Here is a 26875-nt window from a genome sequence, read left to right on the forward strand (position 1 = left end):
GTAACAGTATTACATACACATTAAGTTGGACCGTTTCAACCACGACGTCAAACAAGTTACATCAGCATCTCCCCGACTAAATAAAGCAAGCTTCAAGTAGCCTTAAAAACCAACATTTTTCACAATACACTATTTACAAGCTTAACCACGCTACAAACAAAAACATTTCCCCCACATCTCAATGCCTCATCAGCGCAGCACATACATTGCATTCACAACAGGATTAAACGCGAGCTTACTGGCTGTCTGTTCAGTCCTTCGCTTTCTTGATACAAACTTTGCACAGCTCTTTCCTCTGCCCAAGTAGAACGGCAGACTTTTGATTTCATGCTGTGGTCTTCCTGCTCAAACCAGAAAGTTCGTCTCACCTCATTTTAATGATTGATCGATTGATTGATTGATTGCACGCAGGTAAGCTGTCTGCTCACGCTCAAACAGCTAATGTAAACATTTGCTGCAGCAATGCAAAAATAATCATTGTGAGAGCTTTAAGCTACCATCCAAAGATGTAGAACCATTAATATCCTCTCTAAAATTACAATATGATGTGACTGTATGCAACATAACAAAAATCACAGGCAGAAAAATATTATTTTATGAGGTTAAAGTCTTTAACAAAATATCTGTTTTGGTCCTGTTTTACCATTTGACCATGAGATCATATTCATATTCATGATGTCATTTTCCAAACCATTAGACTATTGCTTTTTCACTCTTAACTTTTTTTCATGATATAAATTCCTACCCGCTACCTTCTTCTGATCTTTGCATCTCACCTGCTAGCAGAAACTATGCTAATAAAATCTATTATCCAAACCCCTGCTGTTAACATGCTACCCAAGGCCAGATTGCTCCAGGGCCCTCAGCTGGTCTGCATATCAATGACCTCAGTCATTCAGCCCACTAACAGTAAACTAGGTCCTCCTCATGCATGTCATTAAGATTCAATTGGCTGGTATATATAACTGAGCATAAGCTCAATGTCACGCACTCTTATAGTGATTAACATCCTACCCTTTTATTCACAAAAAGCAACAAGATGCAAAGAAGCCACATTAACGACAATAAAAATTCTAAATCTGAAATGAGGATGGGAAATTTAAAACATTTATTTTTATAACTTGTGCTTATACTAATGGTTATAATAGTACTATTAGTACTAATTGTGCATCCTAAATGGCAAACCCCCTAGACTGAATATTAACAGAGTGGTGTATGCTGTTAAATGCAGTGAGGAATGCTCTGATCTTTATATTGGAGGGGAAAAAAACAGCCTCTCCACAGACTCATGGCCCAACACATAAGAGCCACCTCCTTATGACAAGACTTAGCAGTACATCTACGCTGGACAAAGGACATTATTTTGGGGACCACAATGTTCACATAATGGAAAAAGAAGACAGATGGTTTGAAAGGGGTGTGAACAGAACACCTCGCCCGTTCAGCCAGGCCAACATTTCTCTAAAACCCCCCCTTTCAGAGACATAGACAGGTAACGGGTATTGCAGCCTAACAAAAAACCCAAACGACCCCCATTCTAAAGGGCGAACCCGTTCATGTGGTTCTATTTGTATGTTTTCTAAGCCAAAACAAGGCTTTGTTTTTGGTAACTATAAATCTAACTCAACTCTATTTGTGACATTTTGAATTTAAAAAGTTTCCTGGATGGGAAGCGAAACGTCTTCAAACTTTGAAACAAAATCCAGAGGATTGTCTTTTTTTGCTTTTTGGGCATAACTTGTGCTGCTTTTTATCTTAGAAATAAAAGTGAAAACATAAGTACACAATCCAAGCCCAATCAGAAATAAAACTGTGACTGTCCTGCTAAACAATACAGAATTATTGCATTATAATATCCATCCATCCTTTTTCCATCACGCTTTATCCTAGCTGGGGTCGCGAGGGATGCTGATGTCTATCTCCGGCTGTTTACCAACGAGACGCAGGGTAAACTCTAGACAGGTCGCCAGTCCATCGCGGGGCAACATTATATCATAACATTTTAAAAAAATGCTTCATTAAAACCAATACTAAAATCCACTATTCTAAAACACTCAATTACTGTATGTCAGAATATTTGCAAATAAACCTATTTATCTCCACAAGTTGGTGCCCAATTTCATAAAGCAGCACTGAAGTTTGTTATCCCGGTAACATAGGAAACACATCCAGAGAAAAGCTTTTGCAACCTCCTTTGGTTATAAGGGCAAAAATGTTGTTTGTATGAATTTTCGCTGAAAAGAAGATGAACAGCAAAAGCCAAAGGCTGTTTTCCAATTACTTGCACAACGCCTCCAGCTATTCAAAGCATCTCCTTACATGTGATAAATTGCATCATAGCAGGCAAAGGTCAAAAAAAGGGGCTCTGTTCAGTTACATCCACTCACGTCTGACCAGTAAAGTTTTTTTTGAAGCTGTCTCTTCAGAAAAAGCATTAGCGTGCTCTGAAAGCTTTGTGTCATGCTCCTCAATATGCATTACAGCAAACTGCCATGGAAAATCATAATTACTAGAGGACAGAGTGCAGCTTACTCTCAAAGGCAGAGTCGAACCGATGAGACAGAAAGCTGATGGGCTCCAATTACTGCATCTTGATTAACAGTAAGAAAACCAATCAATAACCACAGATTGTACAAAGACAGGTTTTATACAGACAGACTACTTATTCATGCCCTATCCCTGCTGGGCCGTTAAAGTAAAATGCAATTAATGGAAAGATTTATCTAAGTTTAGGCATTCCCATACCCCCTTATTAGATCATAGCAAAGAGTCCTACTGTCCTACAGATGAACCAAACTAAAATGTTACATGATAGGACAAAAGAAAATATGTGTTGCATTATTTTTCTTGAAAGGGTTATGAAGGAAAAAAAAGAGTACATTTCTGTCATTTTGGTTTGTAGGTTTTTTTTTTATACACATGTAAAATCACACAGAGGACCATTGAATTTTATAATTTTATTCAAAAAAGCAATAAGAATCTGGAAGCAGAAAACTGGAGGAAGCCAGTTGAACATTCTGGTTGGGCTGAGGGGAGAAAGAAGTCTGATCAGGAAGGGGTTGGTTGATGACAACTGAGAACTGATTGATTTGCTTAGTTGAGAGATGAAGAGGCAATGACATGGATCTGTAGGGGTTTGATTTAGCAGGCTTTGCAGACCGTACCCCAGAGGTCCTGGAGAATGTGAGTAAGATCCAAGAGTGTTGGTACTTGCAAGAGACGTTGGGCTGGAAAGCAGAAAGGCAGGTGATGAAGACTGAGAAATGCTGTACACAGGTAAAACCTTTTCCCTGAAGGTCAGATACAAACTTAGATTCAGAGTTGGCATTAAAGAGATTCAAAAGAAGACCAATTTCAACAAGAAACATATTCCTGTTTAGGTCTTTGGCTGGGATTTCATCTAGGAGAAGGAGGGACCCAAGACTATTCTTCAGGTCAATGACCTTCCCAATCGACTAGATACTGACAACCCTTTTCTCGGATTGAGCCTCCAAAATCCTTTGCACAGTGCTTGTCAATGTCTTCGGCAGGTGGAGGGGGACTGAAAGGAGGAATACGTAGACAGTACAGGATTTATCAGAGAGACATGAAAAACAGGATGAATCTTTAAATGATCCAGCAGCTTGAGGCAAACCGCAGAGAGACTGAGCTCTGCCTGGATTTCAAATGAACCAATGAATCTGGGAGAGAGTTGCAAATAGAAGCCTTTAGCTTAATGCCAAAGCATTTCTCCAGTTGAGTAATGGGAAGCAGGAATCCTTCTCCGATCAGCCAGACATCGATTTGTTTCCACTAACCGGTTCGACGCAGAAACTCTCAGTTTCCAGACACGTCCGTAATGCCAACTGTGGTGTTTGACAGAGATAATTGCAATGTCCTGCTCGTCAGATGGAAACAGGGAAGCTTGGTATCCTAGGAGGACCCAAATGGAGACAGACCAGTAGTAGAGGAAGTTTAACAATTATTTGCAAATTTGACCCAAGGCAACTGAGTACTCAAGCCTCAAGCTACATGGTTCATGAGTTCAGATTGATAATTACTTTGGGGATAAAAACCTGGACTGAGAGCAGTCTTACCTCCCAAAGAGGTGCAAAACTCCTTCCAGAATAGGGAGATAAATTTGCGGACCCCTGGATTTCACAAGGGAGTCAGTGAAGGTGAAAAACATTCCGAGTCAAGAGCTAAGCTGTATCAAGAGGTAATGGAAGTCTACTAAGAGGGATGAGGTGGCAGGCTTTGGAGAAGCTGTCGTTTATATGGAGAATGGTGGTGAAACTCTTAGATGGTGGTAGTCCAAAAACGAAATTCAAGGCAATATGAGAGCATGGATGGAGCTGATCACTAGCTTTGGCACACACAATGGAGAGGCTAGAACATATTTTTAATACCCTCATATAATGTAGGCTACCACACATGTCATTTAAGGAGTGTGAAAGTTCTGTTGATTCCAATATAGCAGGGCAATTTTGCCGTGCGGGCGCACTTAATGAGTCAGGACCTACTAGAAGCAGGAACATAAACCCAGTTTGGAAGTTCAGTGCCAGGGTCCAGTTTGGTCGACTGAACCTCCAACACTCTATTCGTTATTTCCCACTTTAAGGGCCCGACAATGCAGAATGATTGAATGATGGTTGAGATAGGTTCCTGATCACAGGAGTATTGCCTCGGCATTGCATCGTGTTTGGGGTTTTAAATGGGAAAAGAACAGAGACTAACATGACTGTCTAGGTTTCAGACATTATGGTTCTTGGAAATAGGCCAGATTCTTGTGGTCAGTCCACATAATAACAGGATATTCAACTCCCTCCAACCAGGGGTTTCACTCTTGTGGTTTAGGCCTTTGCCTAGAATACCATCAGGGGTATTCATCCAGCGAAGACAGATGATCCATCACTTCCTCATATACACGCCAGTCATCTTGATTGAGAAATGACCTCAGGTGCGCAGCCACCAGCAAAGATCCTGTCTGTGACAAGAGGGTCACTCACAGTAGAAAACTGCAAAACCTCTAAGACCCTAACAATTTCAAGATATAAGCAAACAGTTTCCTTATTATTTCTTATTTCAGCTTGCAATGATATTTTCATTTATTGAATGGGTCTGCATATGTACCTGTTTTGTATATTAGGGAACTAAAATAAATCTTACAATAAACACCTAATTTTTATGATTGCAATATAGTGAGGTGTGAAAAGGGTCTGGGGTTGTAAATAGTTTACTATAGCACTATATCTCAATACATTCTGAAATATCCCTCCAACTTATTTCATTAAAAGCTGTAAAAAAAAAAATCAGCAGATGGGAGAGTAAGACAGAACGAAACTCTTGTGCGGTCCTGACCCAAAAAAGCTAAAGTTAATTTGCATCGGGAAAGACCCAGCAGTCTTGTGCAGATGGACGTGGAAACCATGCAAAGGCCTTTAGCAGCCTGTGTTCTCCATTCCCTCCAACATGCCTACCCTGCCAAGTGTCCTAAATACTACTCTCTATTGTGTGCCTAAGAAACAAGCCAAGCTGATGGATTGGAGCAATCTTTCAAGGTGCAAACCTGGAGAAAAGGATGATAGGGAGGGAGAAAGACCGATTCCCTGGGTAGAACAGAAAGCCATGCAAATGGTACACCAGTAAGTGAGCTTTCTTGTAGTGAGAATGCCCCAGAGAGGGGTCGTCTCACTGTGGCCGAGGTTTAATCTTTTAAGTCCTTCTGTCCTACTCACACACACCAAGGGACACCCCCTCATCAAATTGAATACATGGGGGCACTCACAATTTCTCCAATTTCACCATCTCCCCTCTTCATCCCAAGCTTAACCCTATATTATCAGGACTGTCATGACCCTTCATTTTTTTTAAAGAAGGATTATGTTGCATAAAAACCTTGTCTCCCACAGTCTTCGTCTAACAATCTAACAAAGATTTTTGCAATGATATGGGATCTTTACATAGGATTTCATTGAGCTTGCTGAACGTCTGCCATTTTTGCAAAAACAAGAATTATTTAATTGCACAAAAAATCTGTCATCTGTAAGCTTTTTTGCACTACAATAGTTATAATCACCTTTATCTGAATTTATGACACAGTTTTATTTCATCAGTATTGCGTAAATTGACTATTCCAGGTTTTACCATCTGTATTCTCCTCTTACTGGGTAGGAATTGACTTCAGTATTGGCCCAGATCCAATCTTCAACAAAGGCTGCGGTAAACCTGTACTAAACAGTACAGCTTCTGTTACTTTTGAAAAGTTTTCCAGCATTTTAACCACAGGCAAAAGGAAAACAACTGTGGGAAACAAGAAGTAAGCAGAACAATATCCGTAAAGCTTCTCAGCATGAGCTACTCATGGGTAAAATACAATGTATGATTCATTATTTAGCTACTCTCAGCTACAGTTTTACTGAGCCTGTAGAAGGAAAAAGGTGTAGGAGGTTTCCTCTCTGTTTTGAAAAGGAAGGAGTCCCACTTAGAGCGTATGGGTTACAGAAACCATTAAGAGGCTGAAGAGTACAGGGCTGCCTAAGGATGAGGGTGATCATCACCAGAAAGTAATATTTTAATGTGTGTTAAGACACTAGATCACACAACAAAATACATGCAAGAATGGCTAAAATGACACATAAAGTTTTTGCCATTATCATTATTGAATTTCATTGCAAGCAGAGCAAAATCCCTAGATCCTAACATGAATCCTGGCTACCTCTAATACACTGTTTAAGCCTGCTTAGGTAATCCAAAAATCATAGTATTTCAGGTTTGCATAAAGACATTTTATGTGAGTTTTTTATATTAATGGTCATTCAGCAAATTGCGAATAAAGACAGCAGATGTTTTATGGTGGAATATTTTTGTGAGCAGATAAAGTCACTGGATTGATGGCAAGATCTGCCTAATAAAAGCAGCCACCTTTAAATGTCTGCACTTAACCTTTGAGTCGTTTAGGCTAATGGATGAGGTCAAGAGATTTGCAGTTGATTCTCTGGGAACAAATCGAATATGATGTGTTCAACTTAGATCAACCAGGCAGCAGAATTCTCCCTTTTATCTGGCACTTTGCTGTTATTCATAAAGTATGAGCTTTCCGACTAATCAAAACCAAAGCAAAGGCTTTAGAAGCTAAAAGCAAGTGGCCAATCAAAGAGTGTAATCGAAGTGTGTAAATGAATAACAGCCTCTTTTCAAAAAGTAATTTCTTATAACAGAGGTCTTCAATGTTTTCCAGGCCAAGGACCTCCAAACTGATAGTGAGATGGAGCCCCTAATTATATATATATTGTATGAAATAGTCACTCTATTACAGATGGAGTAATGTAACAAAAGTAATTTTGCCCTGGGATTATCAAAGTATTTCTGATTCTGAGTCCTGGTTGATGGGAGAGATGTTTTGAATGAAATGGTCTGGCATAGTTTTGGTTTTCTTTTTTTTACATTTTAAACTGTTTTTTCATAGTCATAATTATGTTGATATTAAATAAAGACATTTGCCAGAATTAAATTTTTGCAAATACTACCGTTTTTTTCTACATGCATGCCTTGGCCGAATTGTTAGTGCATTCAGCAGCAATGCCACAAGACAACATGAATCACATGCATGTTCCGCTCCCTCCATTGTTAATGATGATTTGGTAATAAATGTTTAAATTTAGTTTAGATTGAGACTTGTATTTATCACTGTGTCATTTTTATTATATAAATGGGGGAAGATAAAAACAATATTGGTTCCAAGAATAGGCTCAAGAATAACAGCAGCACCTGTTGGGGAACAATAAGACTGATGTGAAAATAATCAGTATCAGCCTTTAAAAAAAAATGTTATCAATTGATTTCTAATACAAAATTGATGCCTCATACTTAAAATTTTAGGAATGGAGAACTTACACATTGCTTTATGTTTTTTTTTTTTTTTTCATTTTGTTTTTTTCTAAAAAAAAAAAAAAAAACTTGTCATTTTTTAAACTTTGGTCCTTATATTGTTTTATTAATCTGTGAAAATGATGGAAAGAGCATCAATGTGCAACATTAGGCATTCAAAATGCAAACCTTTTCTTATTTTCGAATAACACAATCTGTCATGATTCTGCACTATTTTTTAGTTTTCAGCTATACTTTGATTCATGTCTTTCTGTGTTTTCTAGTTTATTGGTTTCATTTCCATTTTGTGTTTTTCTAGTTGTTTTTGGTTATATTTTTTGAATTCTTATGTATTTCTTGTTTAACCTCAATGGCCCTCTTTTGTAAGTCTCCTCCTCCTAGTTCCCTTCTAGATTCCTCTGTCCACACCTGCTCCCAATCTGCTGATCAGCCTGCTCTTTGTACAGACTCCCATTTATACTCCTCCTGTTCAGTCACTGTTTGCTGGTTTGTCGTTTCCTGGCTCCTCATGTGTGTTTTCCATGATGTCTCCTAGATTTTAGTTTTCTGCGTTTTTGCCTCAGTTGCAACCTTTTTGAGTTATTAAAACTGCAAGATACCACTTCAGCTTCAGTCTCTGCATTTGGGTCCTCTAAAACCTCCACCCAACCGGACACAATCAGACTCCCCCAGCTATCTAAGCATTAGTAACATGTGGACATGTACTTTTACAGAACCACAAATAAAACAATATATAATATCTATTTGAAAACTTTGACACAAGGGATATTTATTTACATTTTCCATATTTCCATAGGAATAATGCTGTTTCAATTCCTCTTCCTAACTTAGCTATCAGTACTTACAGGAAAAAGAGCCTGAGTAAACTCTAGAGTAAAAAGTGCTTTCCCTAAAAAGATGTATGTTTTTTTTTTTTGCTAAACTTTGAATTAAAAGAATGACCTTTTGAGTCTAAGTTGCTTTTTTTTTTTAGATAGGGACAAATATTATCTGTTTCTGGTTCATTTTTCTTTTTCAATTTAGGTGAATTTCACTCAGACATATTTTCAGTGTAATTGCATAGATTATGTTTAAGTCATTTGGTTCCTTGGTCTTTTTCCCAGCGAGGGGGGGTGGGGGTGAACAAACACCCTGAATGCGTCAGTTTAAAATAAAAATTGCTGCAAGCTATAGAACACACTGTATTTTTAGAAAAAAAATGTCTAAGTTACTTTTTAACATTGGTGAAAAGGAAACTTCAGCTGCAGCTCAAATATATTTAAGCAGAGGATGTTTATTTTCTATTATTAATCCTGTAAAGTCTGATATTACGAAATACAGCAATAGTCAGAAAACAAAGAGGTTTCTTGAACCTTTAGAAAAATACAAAATATACATAGATGTAAATATCAATTTGAACAATGGGTTTTTGATTTGTATAATCTTTGCAATCAATTGCTAATTTTCCATTCCTGATGTGCATACATCAGTTTTTTTTTTAAGAATAACAAACTACTAACTAATAAATTCATGAATGTGATTCTAACTTGTGATCATGAGGGGTAAAATTAAGGAAAAGTCAGTGTTTCAAAAAGTTTTCTAATTTTTGATAATTACAATCCACAGATCACTGATTATGCAGAAAACTCATTAAACAAAAAAACTGCTCTAGTTCAGTGTCTCATACAGTATTTGTGATTCATGTTGATGTTTTCTGAAACCTGCCAAGCTCGCAGCTCCTCTCGCTGTAAGGGATCATATATAGAATGATTCTCCATATAACCAGTGTGAAAAGGTCGCTGGATGTCAAAAATGAAGAGTAAAAAATATATATATTTTTGTTGATTCTTCCTTCTGTTCATTTTAACAAATTGAATGTAAATTATTCCAGCATCTCTTTCTCTTATTTCTCGTTTTTCATCTATTTAAATAGGGGAATAAAAAAAAAAATAGTTTCTTGTAATGCTTTAATTAAGAGCAGAGTAAATGGCACCATATAGTGTGGATCTGATTGTTCCTTTAGGCTTTTATTACTGCTCAGTGAGTCAGCTGAAGAGAACCGAGGCACAATGAGCTGAGGCTTTGACTTAGGGGAAGAAACCAAATTGCACCCATTTCACCCGAAAGAGCTTTTGTGTTCATGTTCATGTGGGCTGTGCTGAGAGGTTTTGGTAAAAGCAGGCACCCTAAAAGACATTTAGCTCTCAATGGAAGAGCTGATTTTAGTGAGTAAAGGAGGACAGACGTAGACAAATTACTCTTTTTGCAAAAAAAAAAAGACATAAAAGTGAAGGCAATAAATGACCAACTTTACACATATTAATTGTTCTGCGACATATTACTAATAGAATTTAAGGCGTTATACTATGCAATATGAGGTGGGTTTTAGTTTGTTCAAGGCATCACATCCAACTATAACCATTGTGGCTATGGTCACCTTGATGTGCCGCATAAAGGGGGAAGGGAAAGTACAAAGCGTTGTTTCTACCCAACCTCTACACAGCTGGCTGAACATTATAGCAAATGGTTAAACACATAGAAAGATGCATGTGTGTGTGTGTGTGGGGGGGGGGGGGGGGGGGTGGATGTGTGTGTGAGTGTGGCGTGTGGGCGGAAGGGCTTTATCTAGTGTTTGATATCTAGTGTTGTGACAAGCCGTTCCAGACAAACCACAGTTTTTGTAAAAAATCTTCAAAAACATCACAACAGGAATCTGCTTTAATGATTATGTTAGCGTTTTGATTAAACTAGAGATTCAACTTCCATGAAAACAACCAAGCCGAAACGTTGCTCCGCCTTGACCAATGTGCAAAAACGTGTGAAATGATCTTATTTCAAGCAAGGCTCTCTTGATGCAATTGTTTACTTTTCATAAGAGACTCCATAACTGGCATGCAAACCGACTGGGACCTCAATGCCATGCAGGCATCCCCAATTATAAAAGAGGCAAGAGATATCCTATATAATTTAGCTTATTTTTCAAAAAAAAAATTTTTATACCTAAATTCTATAGATTAACCATGTAACCATTGCAGTGAGTTAAAAAATATCAATTTAATAGCGAATAAGTTTCCACATTTAATGAACATTTAATGTAAGTTTTACAAAAATAACAGAAAGCTGCAAAAGCATAAATGCTTCAGACGATGTAACTAAACCTAACAACACTACTCACGCAATAAAGATGCTTATTTCTACATTATAAATTATGCACACTAAAAGTGCATTTAAATACCATAAAGAATAAATAACTATTAATAAAATCACTGGATTTTGGGTCTAAAAGTCTGCAACGAAAGAACAGAATATTACAGTAGCATGACCCAAAGTAAGTGCTTACAGGCTTATGACTACTCATAAGATTAAAGATACAGACTTTGCAATTCAATTTAGACATTTTTGTTGATAGGAATGATTAGTCACCACAAACACAGACGAAGTTGAATGCACATAATGCTCCAGTAGGTTCCTTCTGCCAAATGTGCAGCCCTGCAGTTTTAGGGAGGATGCTTCATTCACAGATAATGAGCCGTTCCCTCTGCAGAGGAGAGGATCCCAGAGCCAGCAGGGCTGAGCAGAGCGAGAGACACTTACACACATCCTTATAATAGCCACAGAAAACAAAGCAAACTTCTCAACTTTCCCCCCACCTCTGACCACTCTCTACATGCACCAATATACCACACTAAAATTGCAACAAACCTCAGGTTAACACACCCCCAAATGACTGCAACCTTCTCAGTATTGAGTTGACAGCGTTGACATCAGCTGCATTTCTCTCCTCCAGAGTGTGCCTCAGGATAAACTGTTAGCAGCCGCTGCCATGGCCTCCTGCACCCTTCTATCACTTCTAAACACGAAAACACACACATATGCAACCTCATGTAAACACTGGGTTGTCAAATCACAGGGCTTCCCAGCTGTGACCTCACAACACAGAGGAAGGAGGATGAGAAAGATAGAGAACATGGGAAAAATAAGAAAGGGAGGGGCTATCAGTGTGCTTACAGTCATGAAGAGCGATAATATGGTATTGTCTTAGAATGGCAGTCAGTTGTGAGCACAAAGACACTAACATGGGAGTGAATAAAAGAAAGGATGAAAATGATATTCTCACAGATTAATTCTAAATATAAATTCTGTTGGAAACATCCAAACAGGATAAACCGTAGACAGAAACATCAGCATCAAAGCTCAATGTCTTGCTGCCGTTATTTCCTTCTCTTCCCACCAACTATCAATCCCTCCTTGAATTCCTTACTTTCTTTTTCTTATGCTTATTTTCCATCCTTCATTTCTCCTCTCATCTATAATGGATATTTTGGAGATAGCCTCATCCTCTTGGTTGGGCATGTGCCCTGAAGCTGGTTAGCTTGTATTGATTTCTGCAACAGAGGAGTCATCAAAGCATTGATAATGGGGTTTAGAGTCTCCCTGGATTCTCTGCATCTTTTCCTTCCCCCTCAGGAAGTCTGTTGATCACCTCCTGTCATCTGCTCTCTGTCTTGTCAAAGTGGATTTGTTCATTTAGAACTGAACAATGTCCAGAGGTTTCCCTCAGTTTCATAACAATTACAGGTTATCTGTAAGGCTGAGGCAGAGTTTTGTAGAACTAATAGTACCATGAAGACCAAGAACCACAAGAGCCTAGGGTGTGACGCAACTGCAAAGCTACTAAGACAGGATACTGAGAGGCTGGGGAAAGAAAATATGATTCATTTTAAGCAGCCCATAGGGCCATAGTTACTTTGAAGGAGCTGTAGAGATTCACAGTTGTGTGCTTAACCCTGTAATGCCAAATGTATCGTATTTGATACATACGGTTTCTGAAATGTTTTGCGTCTGACACCTTTTGCATAATTTAATAGTAAAAGCTTTGTTCAAAATCCTAAAGTACACAATCAGATATAACTGATAACAGAGGGCAGAAGACTACACAAAAAATAATCTTGACTTATAATTTAGTTTAAAGTAATAAATTATTAATATCAAAAATGTATTTCTGTTTTTTCTTTTTACATATTTTGTTAAAAGGCCAAATAAGGAATTCAAACCAAAAAAAAAAAGTATTTTTCTGTTTTGTTTTATTCTTGGATCAGGCTTTAAAAGGTTAAAAACTGTGGGCTTTATTAAACCGCATCAAGAGGAGGAATTAATGAGTAAAAACAAAACAAAGAAAATCATGTTTTTCAAAGGTGATGAAACGATGGATGGTAAACGATACCATCAAACCTAGAAGAAGAGCTCCATTTGTCTGCAAAAGTAATAATGGGGAACTGGCAGAACCATGACCAAATCATAAAAAAGCTCTGGATTTTTTTACTGAAAGAAAAAACTTCACTTCCAGCCTGACTTAGCTATTTAGCAAATTCAAATGTCGAAAAACTACGCTTTCCCTATTTATTAGAGTTGGACAATAATCCTACAGCAAAAAAAGTGTTGGTAATAACATAACAGCAATAATTAGCTTGGATGCAGATTGTGGTAGGATATTATACTTGAAAATACTATGTATTCAAAATCATTTGGGGACTAGTTGAGGACCTAAACAGGTCTTGTTGCACAAACAAAATTTTAGAGAAAAAAGGCTCAGTTATGAAGCGCTTTCTACATAGTTATACATTTTTCTTGGTGTCCATTGCAGAAAGTGGAGGGGTGCTAAAATTATGTCATCTTGACCAGAAGATATTGCGGACGCCTAAGTTATATACTCATAGAAAATTGTTGGCTAAAATTGTGGAAAAGAGAGTCTTGAATTTTTTTATACAAGCTCACCATCACAAGTCTGAGCAAAGGATCACAATCGCATGTATGATGATAAAGCCCTAATTTTAGCCGAAACATCAGCGTGCAACACTCTGACTAATGTCTGATAAATGGCTGCCACATTTTGACTCATTCAAAAAGGTATCTACCAGTGTTGTAGTACTCGAGATCCGTCTTGGTCTCAAGACCGGTCTCGAGACCATTTTTTGATGGTCTCGGTCTCGTCTTGGACTTGACCGCATTTGGTCTCGGTCTTGTCTCGGTCTCGGGCGCTGAGGACTCTGCATTTTATTTGAAGACCGGTCAAGACCACAACTGTGGAAATAACGCTAATCATCAGAATATTATCAGTTTCTTTAAGAGCAGATTTTTATTGGATGCTTGGATTCAAATCCAAGCAATAACCTGTCTCATTGGTAAATGCGGTGAAGGAGATCAATCTATTTTTTCAACAAATTATCTGTCTCATAACATATTTCACAACTTGGTGACAGATATAGATTTATTTAAGAAAAGTTATATAATATAGCTTTAATCTTTATATGACAGAGAAACAATTTTACACATTTTACAGAATTTTGCACATTGTTTTGAAATAGCACATTTAAAAACAACATAAATGTATGTACTGTTCATGAACGGCAGAGAAAATACAATTTTGATCGACTTTGATTAATTGTTTGAAATTCTGTGATTACTACACAGAAGTACATAATAAAGATGTTAATGTTTAGTCCAGTTCTGTGTGTTAAATATCTAGGTGTTTTTATGTGAATGTGGGTCTTTTAGATACATTTTTGTGATTTTGATCATGTTTCACATTTTATTGTCACATGCTGGCGCTGGTCTTGGTTTTGTCTCGGTCTCGATACACTCTGGTCTTGGTCTTGTCTTGGTCTCGGGTTAGGTGGTCTTGACCACAACACTGGTATCTACCCTCTGCTCTGACCTTACTGTATGTGACCCTTTACAGTACAGTATGGGTATGCCAAACCTTACAATGACTGATACATGTTACACTCATAATGCTGCTTTTCTTCAGTCAGGGTAAACAACTGGATTTACCCTTCAGGGCCAGAATGTCACAATCCTCAGTACAATAGAGATAAACCCAAAATGGAAGTTGAAATCTGTTATTTATTTATTTATCTATGGAGATAGAAGCTGTAAAAGGAAGGGTCAGTGGGTTATTTTAGGGGCTTCCAGAGATGCTGCATTCTGAAAGGCATTGGAGATCATTGTTAAATAGGGCAATTTTCATGCTTGCTGAACAAAATGGAATGTAAAGAGGACAACTTGATGTGAAGAGACAGAAGGAAATATGTCTATAAAAAACTTTTCCAGCCAATATAGATGAAGAAAACTTTAAATATATATATTGTGGTATCATATATATTTTTGTGTCAATAATCAACTAATTAATCTCAAAATATTCTTTGTTGTTGATTTGTTCATAAGTAAGTAAAATAAAATTTTATCAAAAGGCTTTATTTAATTGCTAAAAGAAAACAATAACTTTTTATCCATTACCGAATGTTATACCTAGATGTTTTGTTTTTGTTTTTTTGTTTTGCTTTATGCAGTACTCAAGAGAACTGATCGCAAATCAGGGTTGTAAAAAGGCATTTATACTTTGAAAAGTATCAATATTGAAATGCTACTAAGTTGGCATAGTATTGATAGTAAATATACGTGTGGTTTACATTCTTTTATTATCTTAAATTTCAGATTTCGAGATTATTTGCACATCAAAAGAATAATACCTAAAATAATCTTGAAATATTGTGAAATTGTTATATATTTGGGTCATTTACTTTGCATTTATTTGCACACTTATCTTACTAATAGAATCAGTGATTCTGTTGATAAACCATGTTCCATGTGTCAGGACTCCTGTGTTGTGTCTGTGTTTTCTGTGTTTGTTTTCCTTCATCTACCAGGAGGCACCTGGTTCTGGTCCGCCTCCTCACACACCTGCGGATGGTTTCCTCTTTAAACTACTTCGACGCCTGAGTGTTTGCCAGTTTAGGGAAGTTGTCCTGCTAACTGGATCTCTCGGACCTTCACACCCTGGAAGGATAAACTGAGCTTCAACTGAGCTGGGATTCAAACAGGAGGTTTGGATCCACTTTCCCCAAGAGATCGTTTGAGCTTTCACTGAGAAAGGGATTATTCTCCACAATGACCTGTTCAAGTCCCGCAGTCAGTATCTCCGATCTCCAACAACCAACCGCATTCTGGGTAAAACCTGTTCCGCCCTCCACCGAATCAGACAGACACTGGAACCACAGCACACAGGCAGGAGTCAAGGACACAACAATTTCACTGGAAACGTGAGTCGGCAATCAAAACCTCTTCTCCAAGTTTCACGAGTCAAATTCCCCACTGAGCCTGAACTAACCGCTGTGTCTTCCCCTCACGTTGCAGTTCTGGTTGAGCAGTGTTCTGAGCAACACTTCTCCCCCAGTTTACTTCTTCAATAAAACTCGTTAAACCTTTTACCTGGTCTCTCTGTTCGGTTTTCTGCATTTTTGGGTCTGAACTTTGAAACATCATGACACCATGTTGAGGTTGAAAAATGAGTTTTCATGTTAATATTTCATTTCTGGATGTTTTTTTCATGTTGTTGGCATTTTTTATCCTCAGGGTATCAAAAATAGCAGTTACTATAGAATATTTTTATCGATATAATTTTAGGATCGTGACAACCCTTATCTTAAATATGGCTGCACTCCAAATGGTAAGGTGCAAACAGGTAGCCCTGATATCACCTGTACCACACAATGGAGAAAAAAAATAAAAATAAATATATATATATATATATATAATATATTTCCATATCTTCTGGCACCATAAAGCCCTGAGATTCAGATTTTTTTTTATAAAGTGAAGCCAATTTGCAAATAAAGTACTGTCACCAATGTGACCCAGGACTTGTGCTGATGAGACAATTTGAGATGTTCCTGTCTTTCTTTCTGCCTCAGTGGTACATTTAAATGCATTATCTATTTTTCAACAACTAAAGGAAGGAGAGCACCTCCGCAGGCCTTAGCTTGTCTGATAATTACTTCAGTAGAATAAAGAAACATGTCAGAAAACTGCGTCTTTCTCCAGCTGTCTGCACATCCCGTTCCTTCCCTTTTCGCAGCATAGTACATCTCAGTGTCGGGCTGTGCTGTCTTCATTATCTGCTTGGAAGACTGCTTGAACGGACTGCAGGTGCCGTTTGAGCAAACAAGCTTTCACAGGGACGTTTACAAGCCTTACGTTTGTATGCACAACTTCTTTATTCTTTACCTTCCTCTGATGCAGTTTGATACAGTCAAACAAACAGTCCACTGTTTGTTTTGGTGTTTTTTGCCTTTGGTCGAGAAAACCAACAACTCAGACGGGAGAAGCTGTGTGGGTGGATAGAGGAGAATAGCACTGAGTATGGATGGCAATGAGAGTATTCCGATACTTTTAACGTTGTAACATTTTTTCACCTTACACAGAATTTACTGTTTTGATTGGGTGGTATGGAAGTATAACGCTATGCTGTGCATAACTGTCAAGCTTAAAGAAAACCATCCACAGGTTTAAAATTATTTCATTAATGAGAATATCAAAGGTGTAGTTTGCATTTGTATGAAGCCTCCGTGAATAAATGCTTCTGCAGAATTCCAATAACTCTGGTATGAATCCACAAGCTTTCTACATCCAAAGATGGAAGATGCTCATTGTTTTTTGCAAAACCACAGAAGAACAGTTAATCTGAACTGAGGCTCAGTTGGATTTACTCTAGACCAGAGGTAACGGATTAGCGGACCAGGATCTGGATCCAGACCCACCTGCTGGCTAATCTGGACCCAACCTGATTTAAAACATTTATAAATTAACGCATGTTGTCCGACGTCAACAACTTCACTTGCGCCACTTCTCCTGTTAATACGATAAAGCCCTCCGAAGTGTCCGGCACCAGGTTACATATGATACAGATTAGCCAATGAGCTGTCAGTCTGGGTTGCTGCTGCCAGACAGTTCTGGACACAGCAGACAAACCTGTGGTAAGCCGGGCGATGGGAAAGGAGGAGAAGATGATCAGAAAAGAGAGCAGAGAAAGTGTGGACAGCTGGAAGAACCGCGGTGAACTGGTGACAGAAAAATGAAATGGTGTGCTCAAAGATTATGAGTATGTTTGGCTCAACCTGCTGCTGTGAAGCAGGATTCCTGACTATGAACATAATCTAAATAAATATCAATTCAGGCTAAAGATGAGCACCTTGATATGTGCTTGAGAATGTCGCCATTCAAACCTAATTCAGGTGTTTTATAAAATATGTGAATCAGGAAATTGTCTATATACAAAACTGAAAGTTTGTTGTTCTCTACTTCAACAAACACTTTAGATTTTAAAGTGGAAAAATTTTTCTTTTTCTTTCTTTTCTTTAAAATGTCAATGTTTAACATGGATGAATAAACACCTCATTTTATTTCAGTGTAAAATGATGTTTAAAATAACGTATTATAATTAAAGATGTTTCTGGGCCTTTACTGGTTGTGGATTTTCTTTATTCTGACCCTGCAGATTTTTAATTGGTTACTCCTGGTCTAGACTTTTACTAACATTAATAGGTTTAAATGTTAACCATTCCACTATAGCTGTGAATTTATGTTAAGGACGTTGTCCAGTTCAAAGGTGAACCTCCCCTGCAGCATAAAGCATTTTTGGCTGTAAACGGGTCTGCGTCCAGAATTGTCCTGTACCTGGCTCCAGCCATTATCCCTGTCTTTAACTAGCTCCCTGTTTTCCCTGTGTGCTACTCTTTGTTGGTAAAGCAGCGAAAAATCCAAGTATGACACATTTAATTGTGTGGTTGACCATAGTGACAGAACTTTAAGATTTACATCTTATGCAGTACAAGCAAGGCGAATACAATGCCCTTGAAACAGACGTTTGGGAACAAAGTGAAATTTCAAACAAACCAAAAGTTAGTTAGTGCCTTCAAATGTTTATTTAGCAGATACAATCTTCCTAGTCTGTCTTCAAAATAAAGCTGTACTGTCTGCCTCACTTATCAGTTTGTACAAAACCTTACAGTTATACACACGCATCTGAAGTTGAGTTAAAAATATGAGTAGAAAGTAACCCCCTTATGCCAGGAATAATTCAACATGGTAAATTCTTTGTGAATCCCCCATTATACTATTCTCCAATCAAACAGCAACCCCCTCTACCCAAAGCATCGGCCAATATTTGAGTTTTATACATACCTCTAGAGGTATGCTTCATACTTTTGATAATAATAAATTCTGTACTTGCCTGCTGGCAGAAGTTAATAGGATAAACACTCATTATATGAGATCAAGAGATAAACAATCCCTTGCTGCTTGCCAAATAGTACATGCATGGAGACACACTACCTCTATGTCTGAACGACTATGAGAAGCTTAGAAAAAAACATTATTGGAGCTTTAAACATCTCAGAAAACACAAATCAGACACTGAGTTGTTTACTTTACTAACTTGTTACTAACTGAACCATTAAAGTAACTTAGACTCAGTAAATCCCAAATGAAATATCATCATTCCAGAGTAAGTAGGATTGCAGACACCCTATGATCTTACTGATAAATAAGTAATTAAGCTGTGCATGCACAAATATATTCAACAAAATATTGCTCATCTTATAAGAAGATCAAAGTTCCTGGAAATTTCTCCAGAGAATTTTAGGGCTGAGTAGTTCAAACATGTGACCCCTCCTCCAAAGTTTAAATCACGAATGAGAAAACTAAGCTTTGTGAATTGACTGACACAATGCATAAGTCTTTGCCACACTTAAATAGTAGCATGCATATTCATGCATATGCACCAGGAAGCCTTGCTCTCTGATTTTTGTCCCTGCAAGCATGAAGCATGCATGTTGTGTAAAAGAATAATCGCCTTTTTTTTTGGCTCTCATACAGTCTATGACTCCATTGGTCTTGTTAATATACAGTGCCTTGAAGAAGTATTTGTATTCATATGTCATCTGCTTTAGTGTTTTTGATACACTTGAATGATTAAGACCTCAGTAAGTATAAAACATAGCTTTGAAATAATAAAATACTGCATTAATTAGGGATGACCCTATCAGATACTAGGTATCTATATCGGCTTCCGATAAATCTGTTTTTAGAAAATCGGAAATTGTTGGGATTTATAACAGAATCCGGTCAATACAGTTTTCAAGTAAGTTTTCAGCACCATCAAGCTTCAAAGCTACTATAAATCAAGATGCAACACCATGCAAAGATATCTGATGTGTTGCAATACTTTTTACTTTGAAAACAACTTTGGATCAGATACAACCTTGCAATATCTGTACGCTGGATTTTTCTTGTTGCAAAGCTTGCTTTGATATCACTAATTCAATATCAAATGGCTGCCAACCTTTGCGGCAACGAAGGTTGGCAGAAATATTTAAAAAATAGAATCGGCTCTGGAATCAAAAATCGGGATCTGGACGTCCCTTTTATTAATGGGTAAAAAGTATTTAGACCCCCTCCCCCAAACATGAATAAAGCTGCACCACTCTAGGTAGCAGCAGCTTCAATCAAGCATAAGAAAACTCAGGTAGTCACTCTTTTACAAGTCATTATCTTCCATGGAACTTTTTTCCAATCTTTTTTGCAGAAGGGTTGAAATGTAGCCATACTGGAGGGTTATGAGACCCTACTTTATCACCACAGAATAATAATAATACATTTAATTTAAAGCACCTTTAGCATAATCAGTGATACACAATATTAAAAACAGGGCAGGCAATCACTGGAGGTAGGTAATCATGAGCAGCTGGGTTTTGTCTTGATTAAAACAAATATAAAATATCAGTATTACAACTATTAGGAAGGAGTGATTCCCAGAGTTTGGGAGCAGACCAGGAGAAAGCTCCGCTGTTACGGTCTTGGTTCTGCTAATTTTTCTTTTGAGTATTCAGTTTTACTTGGCTCCATGTTTTCTAGTTTTATTGGTTTATTTCCTATTTTGTTGTGTTTTCTGGATATATTTGAGTTCTTAGGTTTTTCTTTGTTGCCCTCTTATGCCCTCTTGTCTTCGTCTCCTTTTCCCTAGCTCCTTTCTAGAAGCCCCTGTTCACACCTGCACCCAATCAGCTCGTTAGTCCTGCCTTTGTTCAGTCAGCCATAAATAATTTCTCTGTGCAGTTCTGCAGTGCTGGTTCCTTGTCTTTCCCCATCTTTCTCTGGTTCCTCATGCTTGTTTCCCCCTATTTCTCCGTGGTTCTGTTTGTTTTACATTTTTATGTTGGATTTTTGGATTCCTGCCTCAATTGCTTGTGAACATTCAATTAAATCTTCAAGAACTCACCTCTGCCTCCCTGCCTCTGCATTTGGGTCCTGAAAAACCTCCACTCAACCTGACATCCACTCCCTATGGTAATAAAGGGGGTAGGAGGCTATTCAACATATGTGTTTCAATCTCTAAAAGCATACAATCTCCAACAAGCATACAATCTTTATTTCTGCATTATTTAATAAGTTGATAGCGTATTCATCAATGTCTTCCTATGTGATACTTAAAATGAGTACACCTCTTCCGAGGAAAGTGAGGCCTGTAGTGCTGTAGACGGTTTTGCTCAGTGACCTCTTGGATAAATCACTCAAGTGGTCCTGGAACAATTTTCCTTCCTGGGAAGCTTCAGTATCATTCTATGGTTCACTGGGGTCATGAAGCCTTAGTTAATATTCAATGCACGTATACAGTTTTTAGTGTATATGTAAATATATGCTTTTTATTAGCCAAAACATTGGTTAGTCATTGCATGTAACCATTATTTACAACAGTCTACCTCCTACGATCATGCATAGAACAGGGTGTCCATGTAAGCAGAACGAGTCACTTGTGTTTAGCAGCGAGCACATGGCCACAGTCAGGTGGCCTATTGAACAGAAGTGTGTGCTCTGCTTGACAATGAGAACAGTCTGGGCAAAGACCTGAGTCATTTCATGTCTACTGGCCAAGTCCCACACTGTGATCATGGCTCTGAGCACAGAACAGCCCCACTTAGAACCAGAGAGAAAAGCAGAGTGTGGTACTGAAGACAAATGCTGGCCAGGGAAAATAAATCTCTGTTAATATGGCATTACTCAGCGAAGTCAGCTAAGGACCTGCTGATATTTGGAAGCTGTTTGGCTTCGGGATAACAGGATTATCACTTTACATAAGAAAATCATCTCCCCACTGTTGGGAAGCTGTTTGGACACAGTCCAAAAAGCTCAGAAAACCCACACATCTTGGATGAGTGATTCACTCCAGAATCAGTACAAGAAAATATCAGTCGGTTAAATATGTTTTTTATAACTCATCTTTAAACAAACCATTAACATACCAATCAGTTTGGAACTGGAATGTAGAAGAAATATGAAAAGAGAAGGACAAGATGATGAAAATGAGTACACTATGAAGGAAGGGTACACATAGTAGAGATCAAACAAAAAGTCAAAACAGACAACATCACAGAAAATGAAGTCCGGGAATTTCTTTTTTTCACTACTTTTCCAGAGCTGGAAATCAGAGAATGAATGTCCCACTTTTTTCAAATTTCTTCAGGCTGTGTTGAAACTTAGCATTGAGGTCATCTTGTGTAACACATTTTTACTAGCTTAAACTATACTACTACTCATGTTACAGTTGCTCTGCAAGAAACTGTTAGAACAGGTTTAAGAATACATGCAATCTCCAGAGTTTATAGTGTTAGGTTTATTCTTTTATACATCTTGTGCATTGTTATTCTGTTAGCCATATTAGACAGAGTAGAAGGCCTTCCTTCACATTGTGGATGTCACTGTGTGTACGGAGGTCATCTAAATAGGACAGCCTTCTTGTCTTTTAAAGATACACAGGATATGGGCACATCCTGGAGCTGGTCTGATAAAGGGGAGCTATCTGTAATTCTTGGGCATAGAGGCAAGATGCATGAAGTTCAAGATACAGTATGGATTGCGTGTCAGTTTCTGATACGGAAAACTAAACATCCACATGATGCAACACAGACTCATGAGCTATAAGAAGGAGAAGATGAACTTGTTCGGGGCTCAATCTTTGCCGGATGCTCGCGGATGTGACTTTTGAGCCCACAGCTGTGCAAGCTCCAAGCATTTTCTCTGTCCTGTAACGACCTGATCTGGAATAAACTCTGTTACTTTTTTACTCCTGTTTTATAGTCCTTTTTATATGGTTTTACCCAGTTTGAATTAAGAGTAGTAAATAACTTAGTCCCAGGAAAAGAACCGGAAGGAAAGTCTGCCTTCAAGGGGACATAACTTCCTCATTTAACAATAGAGATAGGGTGGAAAGAATGGTAACTGCCAAAATGCCAACCATTTTGATGGTTTAAAAAAAACTTTAACTGTCTGTCACTAAAGGTCAAGTAAAGAAGCAGCTGGAGAGACTAAACCAGAATAAGGGACCACGTCCAGATAGTGTCAGGCCTGGGGTCTTAAAGGCCTGTCGGAGCTGCCCTGTAGGCATCCACAGCGCCTCTTCAACTTTAGCCTGACCCAGTAGATTGTTCCATTATTGTGGAAGACCTTCTGCCTTGTTCCACTACCAAAAAAAAAACCAAACAAACTCAGGCATCAGTCCTAAATGACCTAAATAGAGCTGTTGTCTTGACACCACATGCCATAAAGGTTCTGTCGACGAAATCAAGTAGCAAACAAAGAAGAAACAAATCATCAGGATCCCTGCAGTTTGGGGAGTGGTGGCCTAGTGGTTAGGACATAGAGTTTGGAATCCTGAAGTTGTGAGTTGAAAACCCATTCCCACAGACTGCCACTCTGTGTCCCTGACCAAAGACCCTTAACCCCACACTGTTCCCCGGGCAGCCCACTGTTCCCCAAGGGGATGAGTTACACGCAGAGATTGAATTTTGTTGCGCTGTACTTGTGACAGTGCAATGACAATAAAACGCTGGGAAAAAAGAAAGAAAATAAAGTTTGGTTATCATCCTGGAGATGGAGTTTAAGGTGCCATCATTCAACTACTTTAACAAACCCACTGTTAATTTGACAAGGCAGACAATAATGTCAGAAATATGTTCTTTGATTTCTCATAATATATTTAAAACCATTTAGCCTGATTTACTTTTTCAGAAACTTCAGAAAACTCAAGCAGAGACCTCAGCAAATACCTAGATCAAAAACTATCTGACAAACAGACCACAGTTTGAGAGACTGAAGAGTCAACTCTCTAATCAGATAGTCAGCAGCACAGGAGATGGTACTTTCACCATTTCTACTGTATTTACTCTCTACACCTTCTTCCTCCCTATAGATATTATCGGGTACAACTTGTTGAAGAAACCCCTATAATGTGAGTTACCAGTAAAAAAACAGTTGGCCTTTGGGAGCAGTTTGGTATTTCTGAATTTGGATGCTTGATGTAAAGAAAAGCACACTCCCTTGTAACTATGAAGAAAAGTTGTTAAGAATTTCTAAAACAACTTATGACCATATACACTCACCGGCCACTTTATTAGGTACACCTGTCCAACTGCTTGTTAACACTTAATTTCTAAGCAGCCAATCACATGGCGGCAACTCAGTGCATTTAGGCATGTAGACATGGTCAAGACAATCTCCTGCAGTTCAAACCGAGCATCAGTATGGGGAAGAAAGGTGATTTGAGTGACTTTGAACGTGGCATGATTGTTGGTGCCAGAAGGGCTGGTCTGAGTATTTCAGAAACTGCTGATCTACTGGGATTTTCACGCACAACCATCTCTAGGGTTTACAGAGAATGGTCCGAAAAAGAAAAAACATCCAGTGAGCGGCAGTTCTGTGGGTGGAAATGCCTTGTTGGTGCCAGAGGTCAGAGGAGAATGGCCAGACTGGTTCTAGCTGATAGAAGGGCAACAGTGACTCAAATAACCACCCGTTACAACCAAGGTGGGCAGAAGAGCATCTCTGAACGCACAGTACGTCGAACTTTGAGGCAGATGGGCTACAGCAGCAGAAGACCACACCGGGTGCCACTCCTTTCAGCTAAGAACAGGAAACTGAGGCTACAATTTGCACAAGCTCATCGAAATTGGACAATAGTCTCGATTTCTGCTGCGACATGGTGCTGATGGTAGGGTCAGAATTTGGCGTCTACAACATGAAAGCATGGATCCATCCTGCCTTGTATCAACGGTTCAGGCTGGTGGTGGTGGTGTCATGGTGTGGTGAATATTTTCTTGGCACTCTTTGGGCCCCTTGGTACCAATTGAGCATCGTTGCAACGCCACAGCCTACCTGAGTATTGTTGCTGACCATGTCCATCCCTTTATGTCCACAATGTACCCAACTTCTGATGGCTACTTTCAGCAGGATAATGCGCGATGTCATAAAGCTGGAATCATCTCAGACTGGTTTCTTGAACATGACAATGAGTTCACTGTACTCAAATGGCCTCCACAGTCGAGCATCTTTGGGATGTGGTGGAACGGGAGATTCGCATCATGGATGTGCAGCCGACAAATCTGCGGCACCGGTGTGATGCCATCATGTCAATATGGACCAAACTCCCTGAGGAATGCTTCCAGCACCTTGTTGAATCTAGGCCACGAAGAATTGAGACAGTTCTGAAGACAAAGCATGGGGTACCTAATAAAGTGGCCGGTGAGTGTAAGTCAACCATAAAGCTGTAAAGTAATGTCCATATTAAAAAAAATCCGAATATTTTTATAAGTATGAATAAAATTACAATATTTTTCTGACATATCACACTCATGGGTACCAGCTGCAAAATGATAGGCTTTAACTGCCTGTCTAAAAAGAATTACCCCATCCCCCGTGAGTAATACAATAAAGCAGGGTTTTGCATAATTTCTTTCTTTCAAAAGTTCAAAAGATTTTAGAGCAGCTGACTGTAAAACCTCCTGCTTTTTATCCACTGTGCTCATAATGTTTGTGTTTTTGTGAGTATGCAAGGGGATACTGCTTGCTGTCCTTTGACACTGTGCTCTTCACTATGTCCTCCACTCAGTGGTCCTTAGCGTGTGCAGCACGAGCGGAGCTGTGGGTTGCAGATAAGACTGCATGTTCAAGGTGAACAGAGGGGATGTGTGAAAAGAGCAAGAGGAAAGAGAAGGATTCAAGGCTCCTTCTCCCCATCACATTCAACTCTAGATGCCCTTTGCTCATAAATAATCCAACCAGTGACACCAGGCTTTACACTGGCCTGTTTACAGTATGGAAGCCTTCCACCACCGTGCCCCATTATAGTCAGTCAGACTACATTGTGTGTTGTGATCTCTGCCATACCCTTTGGTCAAAACAAGTCCTAATGGGAGCAGCCCTTACATCTTTATTATGCTTGTATTTCAATAGCTTCTTTCACAATAAGATGGAGAACAAAAAATGTTGTTTTCCCATCACATTGACGTGCTAAAGCAGCAGTCTCACTCATGATAATTGCCACAAAACGATAATGAGCCCTAAGGCAGTGTGTTGTGTTTTTAGGACTACAATAGCAGTCTCTACTATTACTAGTAATATTGCTTTGAAGTAAAATCGTTAGAATAATGCCAGCACCACGAATTAGAAGACTGCCCCAGAAGCTCCTGCAGTCATGAACTCAGCCATGTAAAAAAATCTGGGTCGTAATTAGAGCTCCCGTCTCATGCATAAGTCAGCCAGCTTCTCCTCAGAATGTTCAGTGTGGGTCTGAATAATGATATGGCAACACAAAAGCTGAAAATTTGTCCAGGGACATCTTTTAGCGGCATGGTGTATTGTCATCCTTTTGTTTTTTTTCTGAGAACATGACGTAGGTTGTTACATCACATCATTTGCTGGCGGGCCAACAAGGCAGATAAAAAAATTGCTGCTTTGCAGTCACAGTATAGCCACACAGACACATTAGTGTCAGGAAAAAAAACAACAAAGAAACGTATGTATGTATGTATGTATGTATGTATGTATGTATGTATGTATGTATGTATGTATGTATGTATGTATGTATGTATGTATGTATGTATGTATGTATGTATGTATGTATGTATGTATGTATGTATGTATGTATGTATGTATGTATGTATGTATGTATGTATGTATGTATGTATATATATGTGTATATATGTATATATATATATATATATATATATATATATATATATATGTATATATATATATGTGTATATATATATATATATATATGTGTATATATATGTGTATATATGTATATATATATATATATGTATATATATATATATATATATATATATATATATATATG

General features: G+C 38.3%; 1 protein-coding gene across 5 annotated transcripts in view; it reads right to left on the reverse strand.

Annotated features, from left to right (window-relative positions):
• cntn1a (contactin 1a) overlaps positions 1-26875 on the reverse strand; it is a 102764-nt gene that overhangs the window by 57867 nt on the left and 18022 nt on the right. For 2 of the 5 annotated variants that reach the window (XM_038308919.1, XM_038308918.1), the window contains exon 2: positions 3098-3227. The exons of 1 other annotated variant lie outside the window; for it this stretch is intronic. In XM_038308919.1, the coding sequence (XP_038164847.1) occupies positions 3098-3122 (25 nt within the window). In that variant the 5' untranslated portion in view covers positions 3123-3227. Of the gene's footprint in view, positions 1-3097; positions 3228-11550; positions 11666-26875 lie in introns of those variants that run through there. 2 more of the 5 variants (XM_038308921.1, XM_038308922.1) reach the window with 2 other exon arrangements.

Source organism: Cyprinodon tularosa, unplaced genomic scaffold, assembly GCF_016077235.1.
Source record: "Cyprinodon tularosa strain WSP-4 unplaced genomic scaffold, ASM1607723v1 ctg65, whole genome shotgun sequence".
Lineage (NCBI taxonomy): Eukaryota > Metazoa > Chordata > Actinopteri > Cyprinodontiformes > Cyprinodontidae > Cyprinodon > Cyprinodon tularosa.